The 22,408-nt window shown below is 36.2% G+C and overlaps 1 protein-coding gene and 1 pseudogene across 1 annotated transcript; both read left to right on the forward strand.

Moving 5' to 3' along the window:
• The first annotated feature begins 11,606 nt into the window (after nt 1–11,606).
• On the forward strand, nt 11,607–12,780 carry LOC149157492 (polycomb group protein FIE1 pseudogene; annotated as a pseudogene).
• A 6,578-nt stretch (nt 12,781–19,358) lies between these two features.
• On the forward strand, nt 19,359–21,881 carry LOC149157493 (protein NUCLEAR FUSION DEFECTIVE 4-like). The gene has a single exon (XM_089437632.1). It carries the CDS (start codon nt 19,484–19,486, stop codon nt 21,512–21,514), a length of 2,031 nt encoding a protein of 676 aa, XP_089293758.1. The 5' UTR covers nt 19,359–19,483; the 3' UTR covers nt 21,515–21,881.
• The last annotated feature ends 527 nt before the right edge of the window (nt 21,882–22,408 follow it).

Raw genomic sequence — 22,408 nt, forward strand, 5'->3', positions numbered from 1 at the left:
TCTTGCTACCTGGAAAACAAATTTTAGGCCAAAACATAAAAGTATTTTGTTGTCCCAATCTAACATAACAAAACAATAACATTAACTTTCTTTGGCATTTGGTTGATAAAGCTATGCATTTCATACAGGATTCCATCCCCACCAAGAAGTTTATTCATGCATCCAAAATGGTCCGCTATAGATCTGATGTGAGACTGTTTTCTCATGCTCTTGCGAATTCACACTAATTTCTATGTCGGGTGTTATTTTTCCATTAGTTGAGATAAGATTTCAATTAACCATTTCTTTATGTCTGAGTAGCATTCACCACTCTAACTCCTTTTTCCAAAGATAACGAGCAACAAATATTAATATCAAGATCAACGAAGTAATAAATCACTCATGGCCTTATCTATAATCCAGTTGAATGCCTTCTTCAAGTTCTTTTGGAATAATTTTCTCGAACTAATGATGTATGGATTTTCTCACCATTCTGGCTCTTCTAGCTCCTCCACATTTAGTGCTCTTAATTCGAATTTTGGATCCGTTTTTGGTTAAAGCCAGTGATCTCTCATATCTAGCACTTGTAGCAATGGAAGTGGTATAAATGGACATAGACTAGATTTTGTCACAAAAACATCTTTGATATTCCTAAAACTATATCTTTTGTAATTTTCCAAACTGTTTTGCACACCCATGTTTCAATCACCATACTTGATTTGAAACGATATGTATCTAATGTCAAAGTTAAAGATTTATTTCCACTTTCATTTTTAGTAGTCAAAGGAGTATTTTCTTTCCTAAGATATGTATTACTTGTTCCTCCAACCTTTGATTCATTGACACTATGTGAGCCTCCCTCCCATTCAAGTTGCTTCTTGATTGTCGCTCTTATGCTTGATACATCTTGAAGAGAGATAAAATAAAATAAAATAAATTACAAGCGAGTCTAATGTAGAAGTTGTTGCTTCAACAAACTCCACTATACCTGCCTTTCCATGAAGAATATTAGTGCAAACATTGACAAGAGTTTAGACATTTGTATCAAACTCTGAATTTTGCCACTGCAAGACATGCACGGTATAGCCAACCATCTATGAAGAATTCCCATAAAGATTAGTTCCACATGTGGTCTGTGCCATATTATTTGAATAAATTTGCTCTACGAGATTTGACTTGATAAAATACTCTATAAGTATTATTATTTTGTGAATAGAAGTAGTCACTTTTTATCCAAGATGTGTTATTATTGTTTTATTAGAAGATGAAAATGTAACCATTTCTTCTTCGGATGAACTCCCATGTGAATGGTATTCCGGTGAAAATTTATGTGAGACTATTCCCTAGAAAGAGCCATTATTCAAATCATCAATGTTATTTATATTTCTTTTTCTTGGGGTAACTTGCTCAACAATTGAACATCAAGACTTTACCAGAGCAGTCTTGACCCTCTCCATGACTTCATCCATGTTTTGATACTTTGCATAGGCTTCGAAAACCATGCATAAAACCTCATGAAGATTGACATTATCAACTTCATTATTAGACATCTTTGATTGAATGGCAACTAATTTATTTGCTACAGCTATGGCATTAGCATCTTGGTCAGAGGTTCTAGGAGTTTCTTCTAAAGGAACATTCCTCTCGGTCAACGAAGAAAAAAAACTATTGTTTTCTTCCATCACGAAATATGGACGTATACCCTTTAGGGATCTGAGGAAATCTCCCAAAACGCCCAGAATTTTCCATAAATTCCTGTGTTGCACCTAATTAATTCCATTCTTCATAAAACACACGTCTTGGATTTTTGAATTTCATCTCCATTTTCCCAAGATCTCAGCCCGAACTTTGTTTCCTGAAAAGGGTTACAAATTTTGCTTTTTAAATCAAATCTAATAGTCGTTCCTATCTGCTCATTTCGCTGTGAAATATTCTTCCTGAACCTTCGAATAGAATTCATTCCATCAAACCTTCAACCCAAATTAAATACCTCACTAAAATTGTACAGTGGTTTTTCAAAGCAATTTGCGGGAGGGGTGCTTGGCAATAAGTAGTTTTGTTGTAGGGGGGGTGCCACAATTCATAAGATGTTGCCACGTAAGGAGAAATGGTTTTGTAAAACAACCATTATGGGACACCTCCCGCCCCCCCACCTTCCTCTTATCAAGTAACTTTTGAATGAGGGGGTCTGTAATGATTGGTGACCGACAATTTATCTTGGAAGCATTACCCACCGTTGAAAACTACAAGCAAAGCAATTTAATTGCACATTGCTTGGATAATACTTGGGTGATTAATCCCACATCGAACATCGAACAAGTAAGTGTTTTCACTGATGTTTATATTCGCCAATGACCCTTACCCAATTCATACATCCCTCGTGGGCTCCTCCCTTGGTGTGTTGAGCTAGCTTTTGGACTTAGGATGAGCGTTGCATGATATGTTAGCTTGACTTGGCTTGTGATATGCTAATACGCGATGTTTGATAAACTTTGAGCTAAATTAGAGATTGCGTTTTCGAAGCCCAATAATAATTTAAAATAATTATATATAATAATAATAAAATTATTTTAAACTAACTCAGAAGTATTAGATTTTGCTAGTCCAATAATAATTTAAAATAAAAGCCCCAAGAGTTAGCTCAATCGGTCAAATCAAGTGCCTCGCCAATGGGAGGTCACAGGGACGAATCCTGAAAGCTCTTGGGGTTAGGTCAGTACATAGGCCGAGGGGTGTTGATGCCCTTCGGGTGGCGTCCACTCAGTGTTTAAAACCGGGGTGTTGATGCCCTTCGGGTGGCGTCCACTCAGTGTTTAAAACCCTGGACGTAGCGGCTACCCACTGACCCGGGTATCCGTGAACCAGTAAGTGAAAAAAAATAATTTAAAATAATTATATATATAATAATAATAATAAAATTATCTTAAACTAATTCAGAAGTATTTATAATAACTATCATAATAATTTAAAATAATTATATATATTATAATAATAATAATAAAATTAGATTTAATAATAATAATAAAATTATCTTAAACTAACTCAGAAGTATTTATAATAACTATCATAATAATTTAAAATAATTATATATATTATAATAATAATAATAATAATAATAAAAATTAGATTTTGCTAGTCCAATAATAATTTAAAATAATTATATATATAATAATAAAATTATCTTAAACTAATTCAGAAGTATTTATAATAACTATCTTTAGCATACCTGAAGATTTTGCTAGTCTGAGGTGCAGACTAACAAAATTTACAATTTTTGTAATCTTTTCTAAAAGTGCCAGACAAAGTTACAACGGACCCCTGTAACAAGGTAATGATCATTGAGGAAAGTATATTGCAACTACGATTTCTCTCCTATAGATCTTGCCCAACTCTTTGCAACTTGGGGTTAAGCCTCGACATCGCCCCACCTCACTCTTGGAGGTATAGTTGCATGCATGGTGAAATATGATCTACTCATATTGTTGTTGCTACTGCTTTGTTGTTGCTTTCACACTATTGCTGCAACCTATGCAATAATGAGTATGATCTCCCCAAATCCTGAAGTACTTGCTTCCACAGGGTTGCTCCCTCTGAAACTAGACTCCCTCTGAGTCTCGATCTCCCTATGGGAAATCTCTCTTCCCCTCAATCTTCTAATATCAATGATCATAACTCCATTTTGTGTCACTAAACATTGGCTCATTGATCTTGCCACTAGCAGCCTTCTAGCCCGACTAAGAAGTCTGCACATAGGGTCTTTTGGATCTGCCCTAAAACAGGGCTCCATCAACTCTACCTCCTAACATCTCATTAGTTATTCAATGATCAATGTACATGAGGACTTCAATGATTTCCCACTTGTCAAGATTCAAGTTGCTCCAGAATGTTGCTCCTTGGGCACTTGTGATGATCCTAAATCTATAACAAGCTCATAAATTCGAACTTCCCTCCAATGCATACTTCAATCTCAGTTTGTTGAAAGACATTCTCCCAAATCTGAAGAAAAAACTGATGCACTCACTCTACCTATACTTGTTATGCCTACAAATTCGAAATTCCTGAGAGATGAGTTCTAATGTGATTTCAGGGCTCTGATACTATATCGAAAATTGATAGAAATTGCAACTGCTCAATATTTCAAACTAAAATACAAGAGACACAATTCTACTCTAGTAATCTGCGGAATGAAAATCACAATTTAGAACAACATGCAAAGACATGCAACAAGTAAAACCACAAGTACACGATGATTTATACGGGAACCCAACTAGAAACAAACCCTCAAGCCTATTTCCATTAATCAGTTGAATAGAGAAACTATTACAATTTCTTACTCCAGCTCTTAGCACAACCTGTAAAAAAATAACGGTTCTCTCTATTGATTGAGGAAATTTGGACAACACTTAGCCACTTTATGCCTCTATCATGTTGGAAACTAAATCACTACTTGGGGGGGGGGGGGGGGAGGGGGTTGAATCAATAGTGAGGCACTTTTAAACTTTTTCTCCAAATTATTAATCCTTTTAAACATGCATGAACTAAAACACAAAAGCATATATCATAACATCATAATACATATGCAACCATAAAAACAATCAACACAATGGACACAAATATGTCTGGTGGAAAACCCTTCCTTGGGAAAAAATCCACTTTGTTGCTACTACGCAGCTCAATTCTTCTATTAATTTATCAAGCAAATTATACATCGATCAACTCACTCCCATGAGCCAGAAGACTCGACTTCTTTCACAATATGCCAGCACTATCATACTAGAAACTATTTCTCTCATGGATATATGGACTACCATATGTTGAAGGCCACCACGATCAACGATCCTCGCCCAATTACTCCTGAACTAACAACAACTCTACAAACTTCGATCTATTGGTAGTATGAGGACCAATGAACCTTGCTCAACTTAGGTTGAACTATCTAACCACCATTGGATGGATAAATCTCTTCCATCTACTAAATCCACTAATCACTGTATACTCAAAGCCTCCATGCCTTCACTTCCTCCATGCAAGCCTCATTTCATCTATTTTCAAACTAGACTCCTAAAATTTTCTCAACATGAGCATTGTAGCAACATAGCATCAAATCACATCAAATAATAAATTTGCAGCACAAGCTACAATCCAAAATCCACACAAAAATACCACTCCAACTGCAAAATAACTCCTCAAAGTACTATACCAATCCACGCATCATCTTCTCACACACTACACGAATATCATGGTTGAAACATACTTCAGCTCACTATTACTACAATTGAAAACTACTTAAAAAATTATGCACTATAGAAACATGCAGATTGTAGGCTCTTCTCCACACACACTCACTCAACTCACAAAATACTCAACCATTTTATCAATGAGCTATCTCCAATATGTAGATGAACTCAAATGCTCAACTCAATAATTACATAGAACTACTGAGCTCAACAATCATGTTCATATGCTAGATTTGATCCAAATTCATCTCATTGACTCAATCAACCACTAACTCCACTAGCCTTTTTTATATTTTCAACTTTAATCAGCTTCTAGAGGTCCCACGAACATTTTTGGTCATAAATTGAAATCAACGATGTCGCCAAAACACAAAAATTAGCTCAATAGCATGAGAAATGCAGAGCAATTCTAGTGAAAATACCTAGTCGCTCCCTTAGCACTATCCCGCAAGAAATTGGAGCTATGACCTCTCCCTTGGGCCTGCCTCCATGCGACTGGAGCTCTCCAACTGCTCCCTTGACCCATCATGCATGCGACTTGGGCTAAAAATCAGTAAAAGGATAAGTCCTTCATCCCGAAACTTCTACCACCTATGGGACCATGTTCAACAACATATGAACATTTCTCCAAGCCTCTGCAATAGGTCTGCAACTGATGAAATAGTCTAAGAACAAGTCAGTGACATCCTAGATCTATTCTTCCAACTTTAGCACCAAGATCAACACCTCCATCTCCTCAAGCAACAACCTCAACATCTTTGACACCCGCAACAATATCTCCATCACTTGTAGTAGCAACTCCAACACCTGTAGCAACATCACCAACTCTTGCAGCAACAACATCAAGGAATACAACTGCCTCCATCTCTGGTAGAAGCACCTCCATCACAAGAAACAACATCTCACACATGTAGCAGCATATGAAATGTCTCCAAGACATGCAGAGACATATGCAACATCTAGAACAACACTCCAACCACCTGCAGTAGCAACATCTCCAACCAAATCAACATGTCTGGAATCCATCTCCTCAGCAGCCACAACATCATCTCCACTATGTCTAGTCATAGTTATGTTGACATTAATGCCAACTAACAATACCATCATGCCAATCATCCATCACTCAACACTCATCACTCATGCATATGACTAGCATCACCTCCATATTGTTGACGTCAATGCCAACACTACAATGCCAACAAACTCCCCCTTTGGCATTGATGTCAACCTCCATCCAACAAGTGAGGTTGATCTCTAACCATCCAAATCTCTCCCCCTTTGACATCAATGGCAAAGGGTCATATAAACATTGAAGTAAAATGCCAATAATGTGTCGAATGAGAGAAGGACTTGCCCTATCATACACAACATCATGTTGATGCAACCCATAGAAGTATCCTCTGGAAGATAAGCATGTAAAACAAGGAAACTAACTACCAAACATATCTTTGCTAATGCCATGCCATCTCTGAAATAAACATGCTCCCCCTAAGCATGTAACGGAGTGACAACCATATACTTTGTCTAATGCAATGAGCCTCCTTGCCAAGTGAAAGAGACTACTCATGGACCACGACTCTAATTGAATTTGGACCTGATATACCATGAGTGACAATACAACATAATGCTTCATGGAGCATGAACATAGTTGTGACAAGTACATGGACTTGACATGTTACTCCTGTACACCTATCACCAACCATGACTCTATGGACCCAAGTTTACATCATGCACCTAATGAATTGGTGATACATAAAAGATATACATCATAATACATGACTTGGACATCCACTGCTCATACATAGTAAATAAAACATGATATACACCCAGGGTCTCTCCATGAGCAATGTGCCCAAAAGATGATACAATGATAGTACTTGGCTTTTACATATGCACATAAATGTTCTCTCATCAATACATGCCCAAAACATGAGATACTGGCTTCCATGAGCTATAAGATAAGCTATCCATATGTAGCAACAATACTAGGAGCATTATCCAAACCATGTGCTAGTGCAAATCCACTCAACACCTTGGCCATCACCATCTCAATAATGAATATCCTGCAATAAGATCATGAAAAACACTAGCAACCGCTACCATGCTCCACAAATGCATCAACCATAGCAATATGTCATAGAAGCTGCAACATTATAAATCCTCATCATGCCAAAACATAATAGCAGTAGAAAATATATCCTCACCATCATGAGACTCATCAAAATAGAAGCATCAATAAATACATGTCATCATCATGAGCAATATCATGCTCTCTTTTTCCATGAGAAAAATACTAAGAAAATGCATACTATAGGCAACAACATATTCTCTCCATGCAGCTACAACACATGACTCAACTATCTAACACATATCAGCAACATGCATGATTCATCTAGAAAAGAAAACATAATCAATAAAATGAATAATCTAGATGAACTTTCTCCAACACATCATTCAATCTCCATGGAAGAATCATATGCATGACAACATAAAACATAAATATGATCTAACAGTAATATCATCATCAAATACTACTATGCCATGCAAACCATACTATCTCATCCAACATGCAATGTGTGGCAACAATAACAAAAATCTTCCTCAACACAATGCCAACACATTCCAAATCCATTTGGAAGCACAAATTCTCCCCCTAAATGTGTAATCCCTCATCACACCTAAACAATGCATGGTTTCCATATCATCATTAGCATCAATATAAACCAAAGCATATAGTTGTTCTAACTAAAACAAACTAGAAGAAAATAGACCAAACCTAAAAATACATTTCACCTCATGCACTCCCCCTGAACACATGCATCTCTAAAAATGAAGATTTGTCTTCTCATACACTTACCCATATGGATGTCTAATAAATAATTTGCATGCAAATCATAATGCAACCATATGCTCCCCCTGAGACCATGTAGGCCTCAATTTTTGGTGGGATTACCTTGCTGCCCTTTTCTCCTCCAAAATTTCATCTAATGAACTTTCTTCTTCTTATGCAGTTTACCTTGCATGTTCTCTTCTCTCTGAATGGATCTATTGAAACACATGGGAAACTTCCAATCCTTGGCCTTATGGCCAATATTGTCACATAAAAAAAATATAATGTGACCAAGGAACTGAGGAATAGATTGATATCTTCTGCTGAAACAATTTTTATTCCTTGCATGTGCACTGCAGTCAATAGTCCTATGGCCAAAACCATTGCATGAAAAACAATAACCATAAAAAGGACTATTATACCTAATGGATGGAGATTTCATTTGCATGCATGCTTGATGTTTCTTCTCCTTTGGTTGCTCCTTTTGATGAGAGAGTTTTATCTCTCTATTCCTACAAGTTGTTGCTATGTGACCACGAACTCTAAACTTGTAGCATTTGCCAATTTTATTCTTCCTTTTGGACCTTCTTCGCTTGTTGTGTTTCTTCATGGATCTCAATATTTTTGTTGCAACTAGGTTCTCCAACAAATTTTAATTCGCTTGTAGATACTTGAGCACTAGATCTAAGCCTCTCCAACTCTTCTCTTGCAGAAATTAATTTAGCCTTCAATCTTTGAATTTCTGCTTCAAGTGCCATTATCTTGAATTGCTCATTATTTTTTCTACTTGATCTTTCCCTTCTATCACTCATGCCATCATCTTCTTGTGAGGAGGATCGATTTGTCACTGTAATGTAAGTAGAATCCTTTGTATTTTTCTCCATTTCTAAAAAATGAAATTTTCCTCCAACATACAAATTTTGTAACCTGTCCAGCATCGCTTTGGCAGTCTCATAGTTCTTCCCATACATGCTATCATATTTTGAAATACTATTCAAAATAATATTTTTAGCTAACTCATTTGATTTATCTTTAACTCCATACTCAACCGATAGTAAAATATCTTCATCAACTGATAAAAAATGCGAATCCAAATTTACTCTCCAATTTGCAAATTTACCTTCATGAAGTATTGGAATACCTTGTTGATCCATTTCAGAAAATTTGAATTTTTTTGCCAAAATCTCCAAGATCCACTCTCCAACGATCAAGCTGCACCCAAGACCCCCATTTTGGTACCAATTGTTGGAAACTGGGGGGGTGAATAAGTAGTGAGTCAATTTTAAACTTTTTCTCCAAATTATTAATTCTTTTAATCATGCATGAATTGAAACACAAAATCATAGATCATAGCATCATAATACACATGCAACCAAAAAAAAAAAAAAAAGTTCAACATAATGGACACAAGTATGTCTGGTGGAAAACCCTTCCCCATGAAAAAAACCACCCTGATGTTGTTGTGCTGCTCAATTCTTCTATTAATTTATCAAGAAAATTATACATGGATCACCACACCCCCTTAAGCCAGAGGACTCGACTTCTTTCACAGTATGTTGGCACTGTCATACTAGAAATTATTTATCTCACGGATCTATGGACTATCATCTGCTAAAGGCCACTATGATCAATGATCCTCGCTCAATTACTCCTGAACTAACAATGAATCTACAGACTCTGATATGTTGGTATTATCACGACCAATGACCCTCACTCAATTTTTGTCGAACTATCCAACCACCATTGGATGGATAAATCTCTTCCATTTACCAAATCCACCAATCATCATATACTCAAAGCCTCCATGCCTTCACTTCCTCCATATGAGCCTCATTTCATCTATTTTCAAATTGGACTCCTAAAACTTGCTCAACATGAGCATTGCAGCAACATAGCATCAAATCACATCAAATAATAAATTTGCAGTTATTGTAGCCATTACAATAGCACCCAAAATTTTGGGTCCCCCCTCTACTCACCTCAGGATATTAGGGTTTTGATAAGGCCTACAACTGGTTACTCTCCCTGCGACCCTTCCTATCAAACCCTGTTGATGTACCCATTCACGCTTCACATATTGAATTAACACATCATGTGTTGTCTCAGATACTGACCTTATGATTGCATTAGGGTTTTGAAGGTTTGTTGCTTCATTGATGTGTTAAGAGTCTCCCATGATTTTGAAACTTATCTTTCCATAATATGCATCGCGATCAGTAGAGGCCCTATATTTGGACGATCATGAATTCAATTTGGTTTTCCTTATGATTGACCATATTAGGGTTTGGGTGAAACCCTAGATTGTCAAAATGAAGGTTCCTCTTCATGTTTTAACCTAATTCATATCCCTATAAGGGAACATTCTCATCAACATTGTAGGGAATCATGGTAAGAATCATCGATCATCATTGTCCCTTAGGTCCGTGATTGGTTTCTTACATCTCAACATGTGAATTAGGGTTGTGGTAATGATTATATTTTATTTACATCCTTGTAACCCTAGGTTGATACGATTGATGATTCAATACTTCATATCACTCGCTCTATAAGTACAACATCACCTTGGGAATCATAGGATCTCAGAATTACGTGCAATTAATAGGCCCATTAAACTATTGGAACTTTGAGTTGGTTTTTCAATTTAAGTAGCTTGTGCCCAACTAATATGATTCACAATGCCTTGCTTTGGTTATTTATATCATTCCTTGTATACACCTCAAGTGGATGGATTGTTTTATTAGCCTACTTATGAACCTGTCCAATGAAATGATCACTTATTCTATTGTTTTGTCCTTTGCAGGTTTGTTTTTAGATGGAGTTTCCTCGACAACATATTCAATTAGAAGCATGAAATCAAACGATATAGTGAAAAGACATCACTTGGGAGGAAGACTTATTTAAATATAAATACTGACTTCAAGGCTTGGTGGGTGTTTAAAGTAAAGTGGTTCATGCTTTGAGTTTCGGTTTTATTGATCGGATATGTGAATATCATCACAATGCATCCAAAGGTTGCATGTAAAGGATTTGATTAAAAACACAGTGGCCACCATAAAAAAATACACACTCTAAAGTGAAGCATGAAATGCAAATGCTAAAAGGCGCTGATGAGTTATGGTTGTTACAAGAGAACGATAATTTCTTATCTTTTGGATTTATTTAAAGGTGAACAACACTTTCAAAATTCATCTTTGAACAAAATCTTCAAAGGGCACTCAAAGCCCACATGACCATTCGTTATAATGGTGGTATATTACAAACATATGACCAAATAATATCAAGGAGCGCTACCTTATTCTTTCTATGGTAGTCACATTATGGAGAGCTACCTTTCATGGAAATCACATTATCCTTGACATCGGAAATTTGTAAGACTGACTCATCGAATACTCATACTCCAAGTCCCTTTTGAAGTGCATACATGGAAACTGTAACGTGGCACACACGCCGCGGGTTAGAAAACACATGCGACATCGTGAAAATCAAACACAATAGATGCCCATAAAAAATGTTGATGAATGTTTTGACAAAGGCATTACGTCGAAAGCACATGTATCTAAATGTTGGTGACCAAGGTGACCATTTACCGTTAGGAAGGAAGTGTTATTTATGTTTCATAGCCATTTGTTCACGATGATAAGGATAAATCATTTTACACATTAAGTTGGGCATGCGATGTGAACGGTTCACCATTATTAGTTGCAGGTGGTCATGATGGTATGGATCAGACGACAGATTAATGGCTCCCGCTAGGACGGTTAAGATTATAGACATAACAACTGTAGATATTGTGTGGAATATCTTTGTCCAAGTTGGCTCTCATGATGGGGACCGGTTGGTCACTGATTTCACACATGGTTGTGATGGGCATCGATAAAATGGGTGAGCCAATGGAATGTCGGAGGTCCCCTCCCTTATTATAGGGCCCACCCGCTTGGCTAAAAGACTTTCTTTAGTGGCGTGAGAAGGTGGGTGATGAGGTGAACTTGTGACAGGATTTGTTTCAACCAGCAGGGACCCTGAATCCCCAATGCCCAGCGCTACAACTGTAGATATTGACTACAGGCAGTGATCCCAAATGGTTGCTCCCTCTCCCCCCTTTATCAATCCACTTGGTGATAATTCGATTGTTTGATTGTGCAAGTGAGAAGGTTCATACAAGTTTCTTTGGCCATGGATATTATGTGAATAAAATAAGGACCTAAGCACTGAAACCTCCCCTTATTTTATCTGCTAGCAATAATGAATCTGTACAACTCTGGAATTTCCAAACTGGAATATGCATGTTGATATTTTCTGGAGCTGGGGGACATCGCAATGAAGTTCTGAGTGTAAATATTCATCCTCAGATGCATATCGTATTGTAAGATGTGGCATGGACAACACGACGAAGAGCTAGTCTATGAAAGATTTTTGGACCTATGTTGAGAGGTTATGTACCTGGACCGATTTTCCATCGTTGTGCATGTCCTGTAGAAATGTCCAGTGCCATAATGCGACATTCGCTTTATCGATTTTTCATTCAATTTCCACTATAAGTTCATGGCAGCTAGCAACAAGGAAGGAAACGTTTATGTTTGGGAATTATAGTCAAGCCCTCCTAATATAATTTCCAGATTATCGCATGCACATTCCAAACATCCTGTTAGATAGACGACTATATCTCATGATGGAAGTACCATTCTCTGTTGTTGTGAAGATGGTAGTATGTGGTGATGGGACGTGGCTCAGTAAAATCGACAATTTCCTGGTTGAATGTGCATTTGTATACGATTCAGATATTTACGCATGCATGCTAACGACTTTTATTGTCATTAGCTTCTAGTTGAGGTTGCTGTAAACCCTGGTTTAGCCAAATTATTTGTTGCGCCAGAATAGTCAACGAGATTTTGTATTTTCTAGAATACAACATGTTCATTTTTTTTATAAAGCCACACTTCACGGGACATTTGAAATCAGTGTGCTCTCTAGGACCTTGTGTTCATAAAGATGCCTTCAATAACTACCAGTCGCAAATCTAGAATGTGTTCATCCCTGCAGTCTAGCAATGCGACCTAACTCCCATAATTTCTCTCCCACCATCACTGCCCAGGTCGCACAGTCATAATTTCTCTCCCACCATCACTGCCCAGGTCGCACAGTCGTGATTGTGAAGCTCAGGAAAGCCACCGGGAGGTGCGCCAGCCATGTGATGCGATTATGCAACCTCTGGAAAGTCGCACCTCTGCCAAGGTCACAAAGTCACAATCCAGAAATGGCCAGAAGGGGCGACCTCCACGAAGTGCGACTATGCGACCTCTTCTAGGGTAGTAAAGTGGCAAATCACGCCTGGGGAAGCTAATAATTGATGTGACCCATCCTCTTCAGCAACTGTACGACCACGCGAGATCCTCTTGCAACTGTGTCTTCAAGAAGGCATAATATAACGAGGGATCATATAATGAGAAATTCGCCAAACCTTAACACGACATACACAATTGATTTATGGAATTATATTGCATGAAGAGAGTATAAGAACATGCTGGCTCAAGTTGCATGAAATCCGGGCATTGGAAAATTTTTATCAAGAGCCATGTCCCCGAGTAGCATGAAGTAGTTTGTCGAGGGACAAAAGAATACCAGTGCCCATGAACAACCGTTAAAGACCAACATATATCATTGGCGAAATTGTTTCTTTGGAAGGTCTTTTCTCCGGCATAATCACACTACAGCACCAAGTTTGTCATATTGTTTAGGTAATAGAACAAATGATGCAAATTCAAGAAGGAATTTGGAGTGGCTCATGACTACAACGAAAAGAAAGGCATTCATTCATTTCAACATGGCACGAGGAGCATGATGGTGAGTGTTGGCGATAGGTGCAGGCTTAAGAAGTAGGCATGCTAACCCTGGATTTTATAAATACGTCGTGCGTCCACAAATACTATTTAAATAAATCTCAGGTAGTGCAAGGTTCGAAGGTTACAAAAGTTTGTCCACAAATACTATTTAAATGAAGCTCAGGTAGTGCAAGGTTTGAAGGTTGCAGAGGTTTGTGTTATTCAATGGCGATGGAAAATGAGTTTTACTTAACATGTAGGAAATGTATAAACCACAATGGCCGGTGCGCTAAAATGACATAAGGCTTAACACCTTTGAAAATGCTTAAAAGAACTCAATGCAACAATACCCATCATGTGCAACGAGGATAAAAAATAATGTGGAAGGTTATATAACAATAACGACTAACCTTGCAAGGAAAGCAATAATTGGTGTCACCTTGGTGCCAAAATATTAAGCATATCAACACACAAATTTGTGAACATGAGCAATTTCAAGGCTAAGAATTCTTGCTCATTATTAATTGTGATATTTACTTCTTATATTTCATCAAAGTACATTTGTCTCAATGCTTAATTAATGATTGTGTGCATGTGTAGGATTGAAGTTGGGAAGGCAGATCCCCGTAATTTATGTAGCCATTTAAGACAAATTGGTAGCTAAAATGACCCAAGGGATTGATGTTGCAAAAATGCATGCTCATGGTCAATAGCAAATATTGGAGTCTAACTAGCTCCAAGGCAAAAGGAAGGAAGCAAGATGTCCCTCTATGCATAAGGATTAGGGTTTATCATGAAGCCTACATGGCTAGGGTTTTCCTTTAGCAAGCCAGATGGTCACTTACAAAATTCAAGAACCTCTCAATAAACTCCAAGACACATCACCAAAAGATGGATGAATGCAAGTGAGGCATACTGGCAAGAAAATAGGCCTATCTCAAAACCTAACAACCACATCATTGCAGCATATGGGTAACAAGCGTTCTAGGGTTTCCAACAACCCTCTACATCCTCCTCTTCTCCTTCATCGTAATGTAAATATCAGTCACCATACTATCAACAATTATGTTAACACTTATTGATCATGTAAAACAAATAGGCATGAGAGAGTAGAAAGGAAGTTCAAAAGCCATGAGGGGATGTTCAAGAGTCATGAGGAGAGGTCAAGGGTAATGGTAGATGAACAATCACCTCATCTCTACAAATGTGCCCTCTTGCCTCATTATAGAGGGGGGACTTTAACACTTGATTTGAGGGTAGGATTAGATAACTCGTTTATTCTTGAGAGCTAGAGGCACTCAACTCTTGACAGCTAGTAGAATGGAGTTGCAGTGAGGCTAGGGTTTTGCATTGGGCAATGGTATGAGCAGCCCATGTTCCACTATTGGGTTTTCACCAATTCCAAGATATGTACTTGAAGTTGCAACATCATTAATAAGATGTTCTTCATATTTGACATTGATTCCCATCCTTACTCATGGTGGTTTTATTAGTTGTATGGTATTTTCATTGTATTTGTATGTTTTCTTTCATATATGCAATATGTTATGGACTGGTTCATAGTTGTTGCATGTATGTTTTTCTTTCGAATCTATGTTTACTTATTTCTTGCCATGTTGGTGATCTATTGTGAACTATTTTGCAATTAACTTCTGGCATGTTCTTGTTTATGTATGTCTGATTTGGTTTTGGCTCATTGATCCCTCTCATGGCATACCTCTTCTTATTGTTGTTGAGACTTGTTTGTACCTCTTTCTGTAGTTTGTCAATCTTGGGCTGATTTTGTTTCATTGTCTGGGCATTTTGTTCTTGTCCCCACTCTGACACCTTCTCATTTGACAACCAAGAGTGGAAACATTCATGGTGGCAGTCGAGCCCACATACCAGATGGGGCTCCTATCCCAAACAGTGTGAGGTCTAATTGGGATAATGTTTTTAAGTGATAATGACATTAAATGCAATTTAACAGTAAAAAACAGAAGGACAAAACAAAAGAAAAATCTGCATCCAAATGGTTAGGGAAATTGTTTGGACTCTAAAATTGTAAAGGGAGGGTTGTTTGATGTCATTCCCTCAACGAGCCATGTAGTATAATTGTTGAATTTATTTGTTTAGGGGAAGCTTCTTTTGTTCGTCATGTTGTTTTAAATATATGAATAGATATTACTATTTTTTATATTCTTAAAAACATTATATAAAATAAACAAAATTGTTTATGTTCAAACATGAAAAACCTTAATCCTTTAGTCCCCTACTAAGGGATAAGGACTTGCTTGAGATTTTGCTATCACATTTACATTTTTCACTTTTTCTCCTACTTGTTAAAGCATTGAAGAAAACATCGTAGGCAGTAACTCCATAGGTATATTTATTTCCATCTTGTTCCTATTCATTTTTTATGTAAATACTTGGTTAAATTATGGTGGTTATTTATGTGAGTATGAGCTATTTTCAAGGATTTTAATTATGAAGCTTAACATTGAAAAACTATTGCACAAATATTTAAAAATCATAGCATAAATATTGCAACTACATCTATGACAAAAAGCAATTGAAGCATTTAACCATGTGGCACAAAGCTACAATAAGGCTTTCAAAATTATGCTCCAATCAAATGTTTGAAAAATAAAATTTTCAATAATATTGAAAAAAAATTAAACATTATAACTTGCTTTGATCAATGTTAAAATAATAATAGTAAAATAAAAATCAATTACTAAACTCTTACCATAATAAAAACTAATGCTAATAAATATTATAGTAAAATATTTAATAATATAATAATAATAATAATAATATATAAATATTATAGTAAAATATTTAATATAATAATAATAATATATTTAATTTAATAATCAATTAATCTTTATTGATGAGATATCTGAATTACACACTCACCTTCTCCCATGCAATAAGGCATTGCATCGTCGAATATAGCCGTATTCATAATTGTATTTGTACTCTTTTACATATCGTACAATATCATCACCAGAAAAAATTAAATATTTTTAAATTAAGATAACTTGTAATCCTTAACCCTTGTTTTCAATATAGTTTTTAAGAATTAATATCGAATCAGACTTTGAAATTAAGTTAAGAGTTTATATCGATCAGACCATGAACCTAAGTTTTAGGTTTATTCACATTGAATTTTGGGTGTTTTTTTGGCTAATGATAAAAATATATTTACAAATATAACATAAAATTATTATAAAAACTGAAATTTTTGGAACACTAAACATATCTGATTTTAGAATGTAATTACGCTAAGTATTTTTAGAAAACATTTCTGGTAATTTGTCCATCGGCATGGCGCAATATACGTGGCTCGGTTTCAGGCACATTTCCACTTCCGTGTAAATCGAATTCTCAAGATATCCACCGCCCATTCAATTTCAAATGCCCATGAATGTGTTCAACTTCATGGAGGACGTACACACGTCCATGCATCAATCAAAAAGTTCACTACACTACACTACACGTCCATGCATCAATCAAAAAGTTCACTACACTACACTACACGTCCATGCATCAATCAAAAAGTTCACTACACTATACACTAGAGAGTGAATGATTTGTCGTTACACTGCTGGAACTTTCAACTTTCCACTCTGCTGCCGCTCCTGCATCATCATCTTCAATCATATGCGTTGTACCATGAATTTCAAATTAGCTTTATCACTCAACAATCATGGAGTGGAGTATAATGTTAACTCTATTTTGTAAATGAGTGATGAACATTTCTATCTCATTTTTTTTAATCTAAAATTTTATCTTATGGTAGTAAATAAAAGAACTCAAAGGCTTTGACATATGTGCATATCACTTTTTTTAATCTAAAATTTATCTTATATTTATATTTATGTAATAAATGATGTTACTATATTTTTTTAGTTTTTTAATAGTGGAATTTCAAATATTAATTATTCTGTTTCTCTAAATTTATGTTTATTTTTTTATATTTAATTAATATAATAATAAAATTGCAATATAATTTATACAATAGTAAGTAGTATTACACTCAAGTCTATTTTGGAATAGAGCTTTTAAAATTTTAATTTAATTATCAATAAATATTAAGTGGACGGTAAGATTTTAATCTCCGTTGAATATTTTAAAATATTCTTAGTACTATACTCAAATCAAATCAAAAGATGAGATTTATTTCCAAAATAGTTATGTTAATTAAATTGATTAATTAAAAAAATGTCATATGAACAAGTGTCATATGAAATGAGTTCTAGTTTTTTTGAGCATGCCGTATTAATAAGTTATGGTATTGTAACAAAGCTTATTTACAAATTACAAATCTCCATAGTAAAGTGAGAGTATATCTTCATAGACAAAACTCTTGTTTCATGTTTTTTCAAATGTATATATGTTCAAGTTAGTCTCTCTTGACTGAAGCATATTTTGGATGCTAAAATACTATTAAGAAATCAAAGTAAATTGTTATGCAGTTTAAAGATTGTACTCTTGATTTCTATTCTAGAAATATTAAAATTATGTTTATCCTTCTCAAAAGAAAAAGAAAAAAAATGAACTTATATTAATTTATTTTATAATTAATAATAATAATAATTCAAAATAGTTTTATGGAGCAGTTTAATAGGTGATTAAGTAATGGAAGCCTTAAAAAAATACAAAGATTCAAAGTTCAAATTCTCAATTATAAAACAGTTTTAAAAAAAACCATAAAAATAAATTTACCATGATTCCCATAAAATTAAAAAATAGAATAATAATTGTACGTCCAGCCCATCTTCCAAATTTGTTTTATGAACGATTAGCTCGATTTAATGTTACTGGTTTGAATGGCAGTTGTACAATAACGCGACTTTTTGAAAACCTTTCCCGCAGGTTTTTCCGAATTTATTGGAATCGCGACTTTTTGAAAATTTTAAATTTTTCCTGCAGGTTTTTTCGAATTTATGGGAATCGCAAGTTTGATAGCTAGTTTCTGCACAATGAAAGCGTTTCAGGGGTTTTTCAGGGTGCTGAATCCAAATATGCAGTTAAAAAACCATTTTAACTGCAACAAATCAAGATTTAACCTCAATTTCTTCCGCCGGATTCCGTCACCAGAATCTCCAAAAAAATCGCATTATAGACAACTCCGAATGAATGCTGCAGCACAGTTCAAAATACGTTCACAACGCATTAGTTATGAGTTTACTTTAAGATTCACGAGTTTGAAGATAAAATGTAGTGCAAGAGTACAACATAAGCATACCTAATGCAACCCAGGATCCTCTGCCGTTACTGTAACCTCTCAAATACAGCAGCCATATACGTAGAATCTGTGCAAAACAGCGATGTACTCATTTTCGTTTCGTCGGTTGATTTGATCTTTCTCCTGCAGCCACTTGTTTTGGTAGGGCCCATTTAATTGAAAACGGCCCCTTGTTCTGGTGGGCCCATTTAATTGAAAACCGTTAGAACAGATTTATGTTGCCTAGAATGAATGAAGAAGGGCTATGCCACACAGATGATGCTATTTATGGCAGAGTTTCACCTCTGAACTCTAAGGCCTCTGAGTCTGTGTAGAGCTCTGAGCAAGCGGCATTTGTGCTTGTTTTCCATTCGAAGCAAGTGAAGGCCACGTCCAGGTACAAGCAATGGATTCCAAACATGTGGGAGTGCGAGTAGTTGCAAGCAGATGGTTCGTGGTGTTTGCATCTTTTCTAATAATGTCTGCAGCTGGTGCGACCTACATCTTCAGTATTTATTCAGAAGCATTGAAGTCTTCTCTGGGTTATGATCAGCAAACACTGGCCACTTTAGGGTTTTTCAAGGATCTGGGCGCAAACGTGGGTATTTTGTCAGGGCTCATTAACGAGATAACTCCTCCATGGGTAGTGCTGGGAGCAGGGGCAGCCATGAATCTCTCTGGGTATTTGATGATATGGCTCGCTGTTACTCATCGTATTGATAAGCCTAAGGTATGGCAGATGTACTTGTACATGTGCATTGGAGCCAATTCTCAAACTTTTGCAAATACTGGAGCTCTGATTACTTGTGTCAAGAATTTCCCTGAGAGCCGTGGTGTTGTTCTAGGCCTCCTCAAGGGCTTTGTGGGTCTCAGTGGAGCAATTTTTACTCAGGTCTATCATGCATTATATGGACATGATTCCAGATCCTTGATCCTTCTTGTTGGTTGGTTGCCTTCTCTCATTTCTCTGCTTTTCATGTTTATTATACGCCCACTAAGAGCTTCACTCGGGGACGAGAATGAGCTGCGTCGATTCTATCATTTTCTGTACATAGCCCTGTGCCTCGCAGGATTTCTCATGGTTTTCATTATTGTTGAGAACCAGGTCAAATTTTCCATGGGTAAATACAGAGCTGTTGCTGGAATAATCGTTGTTTTTCTGTTGCTTCCATTAGTTGTTGTGGTCAAGGCAGAGCAAGATGAGTATAGAGAACGCCAAGTGGAGTTCTCCAATGGAGCTGGAAAGTGCTTGGAAATTGAGGCTGTGAAACCCTCGGCTGATTCTCAGAAAATACAGTATTCAACAGACCATATATCGATGAAATCTCCTGTAACTTCATTGTCAGATGTGAAGATTGAGTTAAAAGAGGTTTTTAACAGAAACCAAACTAGACCAGGTTCAGAGGAGGACTCTGGACTAGCATCTGAGAACCATATTTCCAATGAAAAGCACAGAAATCCTGCCATGTCTGTCAATACTACATCGAAAAATATAAGTCTGTTTGGCATTACGGTTGCTCGTTGCCCGAGTTTCAGCGGCATCAGATCCCGCAGGCTGAGCAAAATCTTTAGGGGGGCTAAAAGAGGTGAGGATTTCACCATACCCCAAGCTCTGGCAAGTCTAGATATGTGGATTATATTTATAGCAACGGCTTGTGGTGTGGGAGGAACTTTGACTGCAATCGATAATATGGGTCAGATTGGAAAGGCTCTTGGGTTCGATTCAGTGGGCATTAGCACCTTTGTGTCTCTCATAAGCATCTGGAATTTTCTAGGTCGAGTGGCATCAGGGTTTCTGTCAGAGATAATCTTGAAAAAGTATAATCTCCCCAGGCCTCTAATGCTCTCTGCTGTTCTCGCATTAGCCTGTGTAGGCCACCTCTTCATTGCATTTGCATTGCCTGGTTCACTATATGTGGCTTCTGTAATCATTGGCCTCTGCTTCGGAGCTCAGTGGCCTGTAATTTTTGCAGTGATCTCTGAACTTTTTGGTCTCAAGTATTACTCTACTCTCTATAACTTTGGGGGAGCTGCAAGTCCGCTTGGATCCTACCTTCTGTCTGTGAAAGTTGCTGGGTATCTGTATGACAAAGAAGCAAGAAGACAGCATGCCCATCGGGCAATGCAGGGATTAGTTGAGTCTTCTCATGATTCCAATCATCAATTAACATGCGTTGGAGTTCGTTGTTTTCGCCTCACGTTTATTATAATGACAATTGTAACAATGTTTGGCTCCTTAGTTTCTCTAACTCTTGTGCTTAGAACAAGGGAGTTCTATAGAGGGGATATTTATGCTAAATTCCGGCAGGTAGAAAAGTCCCACCTGGAAATTGAAGCAGAGGTTCATTCCGAAATCAGCAAATCATTGGGCGCGACTCGACAAACATCAAAATCAAAAACACAAGCAGAGACAGAGGCGGCCGCCATCCCACAATGAACTTGAAATTTAGTATTAATTTCGGGTAAGTGCTTCATATTAAATAATCTATGGAGTTATGGATAAGCTTCAATCTCTGGTTTTAATGAAACGAGAAGCCGCCTTGTTCATGTCGTTCAAATCAGCAGAATGATCACGGGCTTTACTGAGGAGAATGATCACGGGCTTTTACTCAATATTTTGTTTTCAGTTCGTTTGTGTCTTCGACTTGAAGGCCAATGTGAAAAAAACGTGATGAGCATTTTCATCAAATTATGTATAGTACCCCCGATTCGCCATGTCTGGAGGATAGTAGAATCACGTTTCACTGTCGTTATCGTGTAGACAATGGCACAGCATTGTGGGTGGGAGACTGATATTTTGATTCTGCAGCTGGCCCCGAAATATCTGTATCCAATCAATATTAATAATAATTATATTTTATTTTTAGTAAGGCTAACATCAATGCTTTTTATATATATATAATTAATAAATAAATAAATAAGTATATATGTATATAATAAATAAATAAATATATATGTATATAATAAATAAATAAATAAATAAGAAGTAAAATTATATTCTTGTTAGGTTAAGATTCTTTAGTTTATATATATATATGAAAGTAATATATATATATATATATATATATAAATGAAAGTAAAGATATTTAGAATGCTGGGAGAGAATGATATTTTGATTATTATGTGGTTTATTCAATAATTTGTGGATTATATATATATATGTATGTGTATGTATGTTATTTTCAATTTAATATGAAGTATTTGAGTCATTGTTATATCATTTGTTGATATTTTGATTATTATGGTTTATTCAATAATCTGTGGATTATATCTATATATGTATGTGTATGTATGTTATTTTCAATTTAATTTGAAGTATTTGAGTCATTGC

The sequence above is a fragment of the Pinus tabuliformis genome, chromosome 5_2 (assembly GCF_031772625.1).
Source record: "Pinus tabuliformis cultivar Carrire ecotype Pingquan chromosome 5_2, CPIR1, whole genome shotgun sequence".
NCBI classification, from domain to species: domain Eukaryota; kingdom Viridiplantae; phylum Streptophyta; class Pinopsida; order Pinales; family Pinaceae; genus Pinus; species Pinus tabuliformis.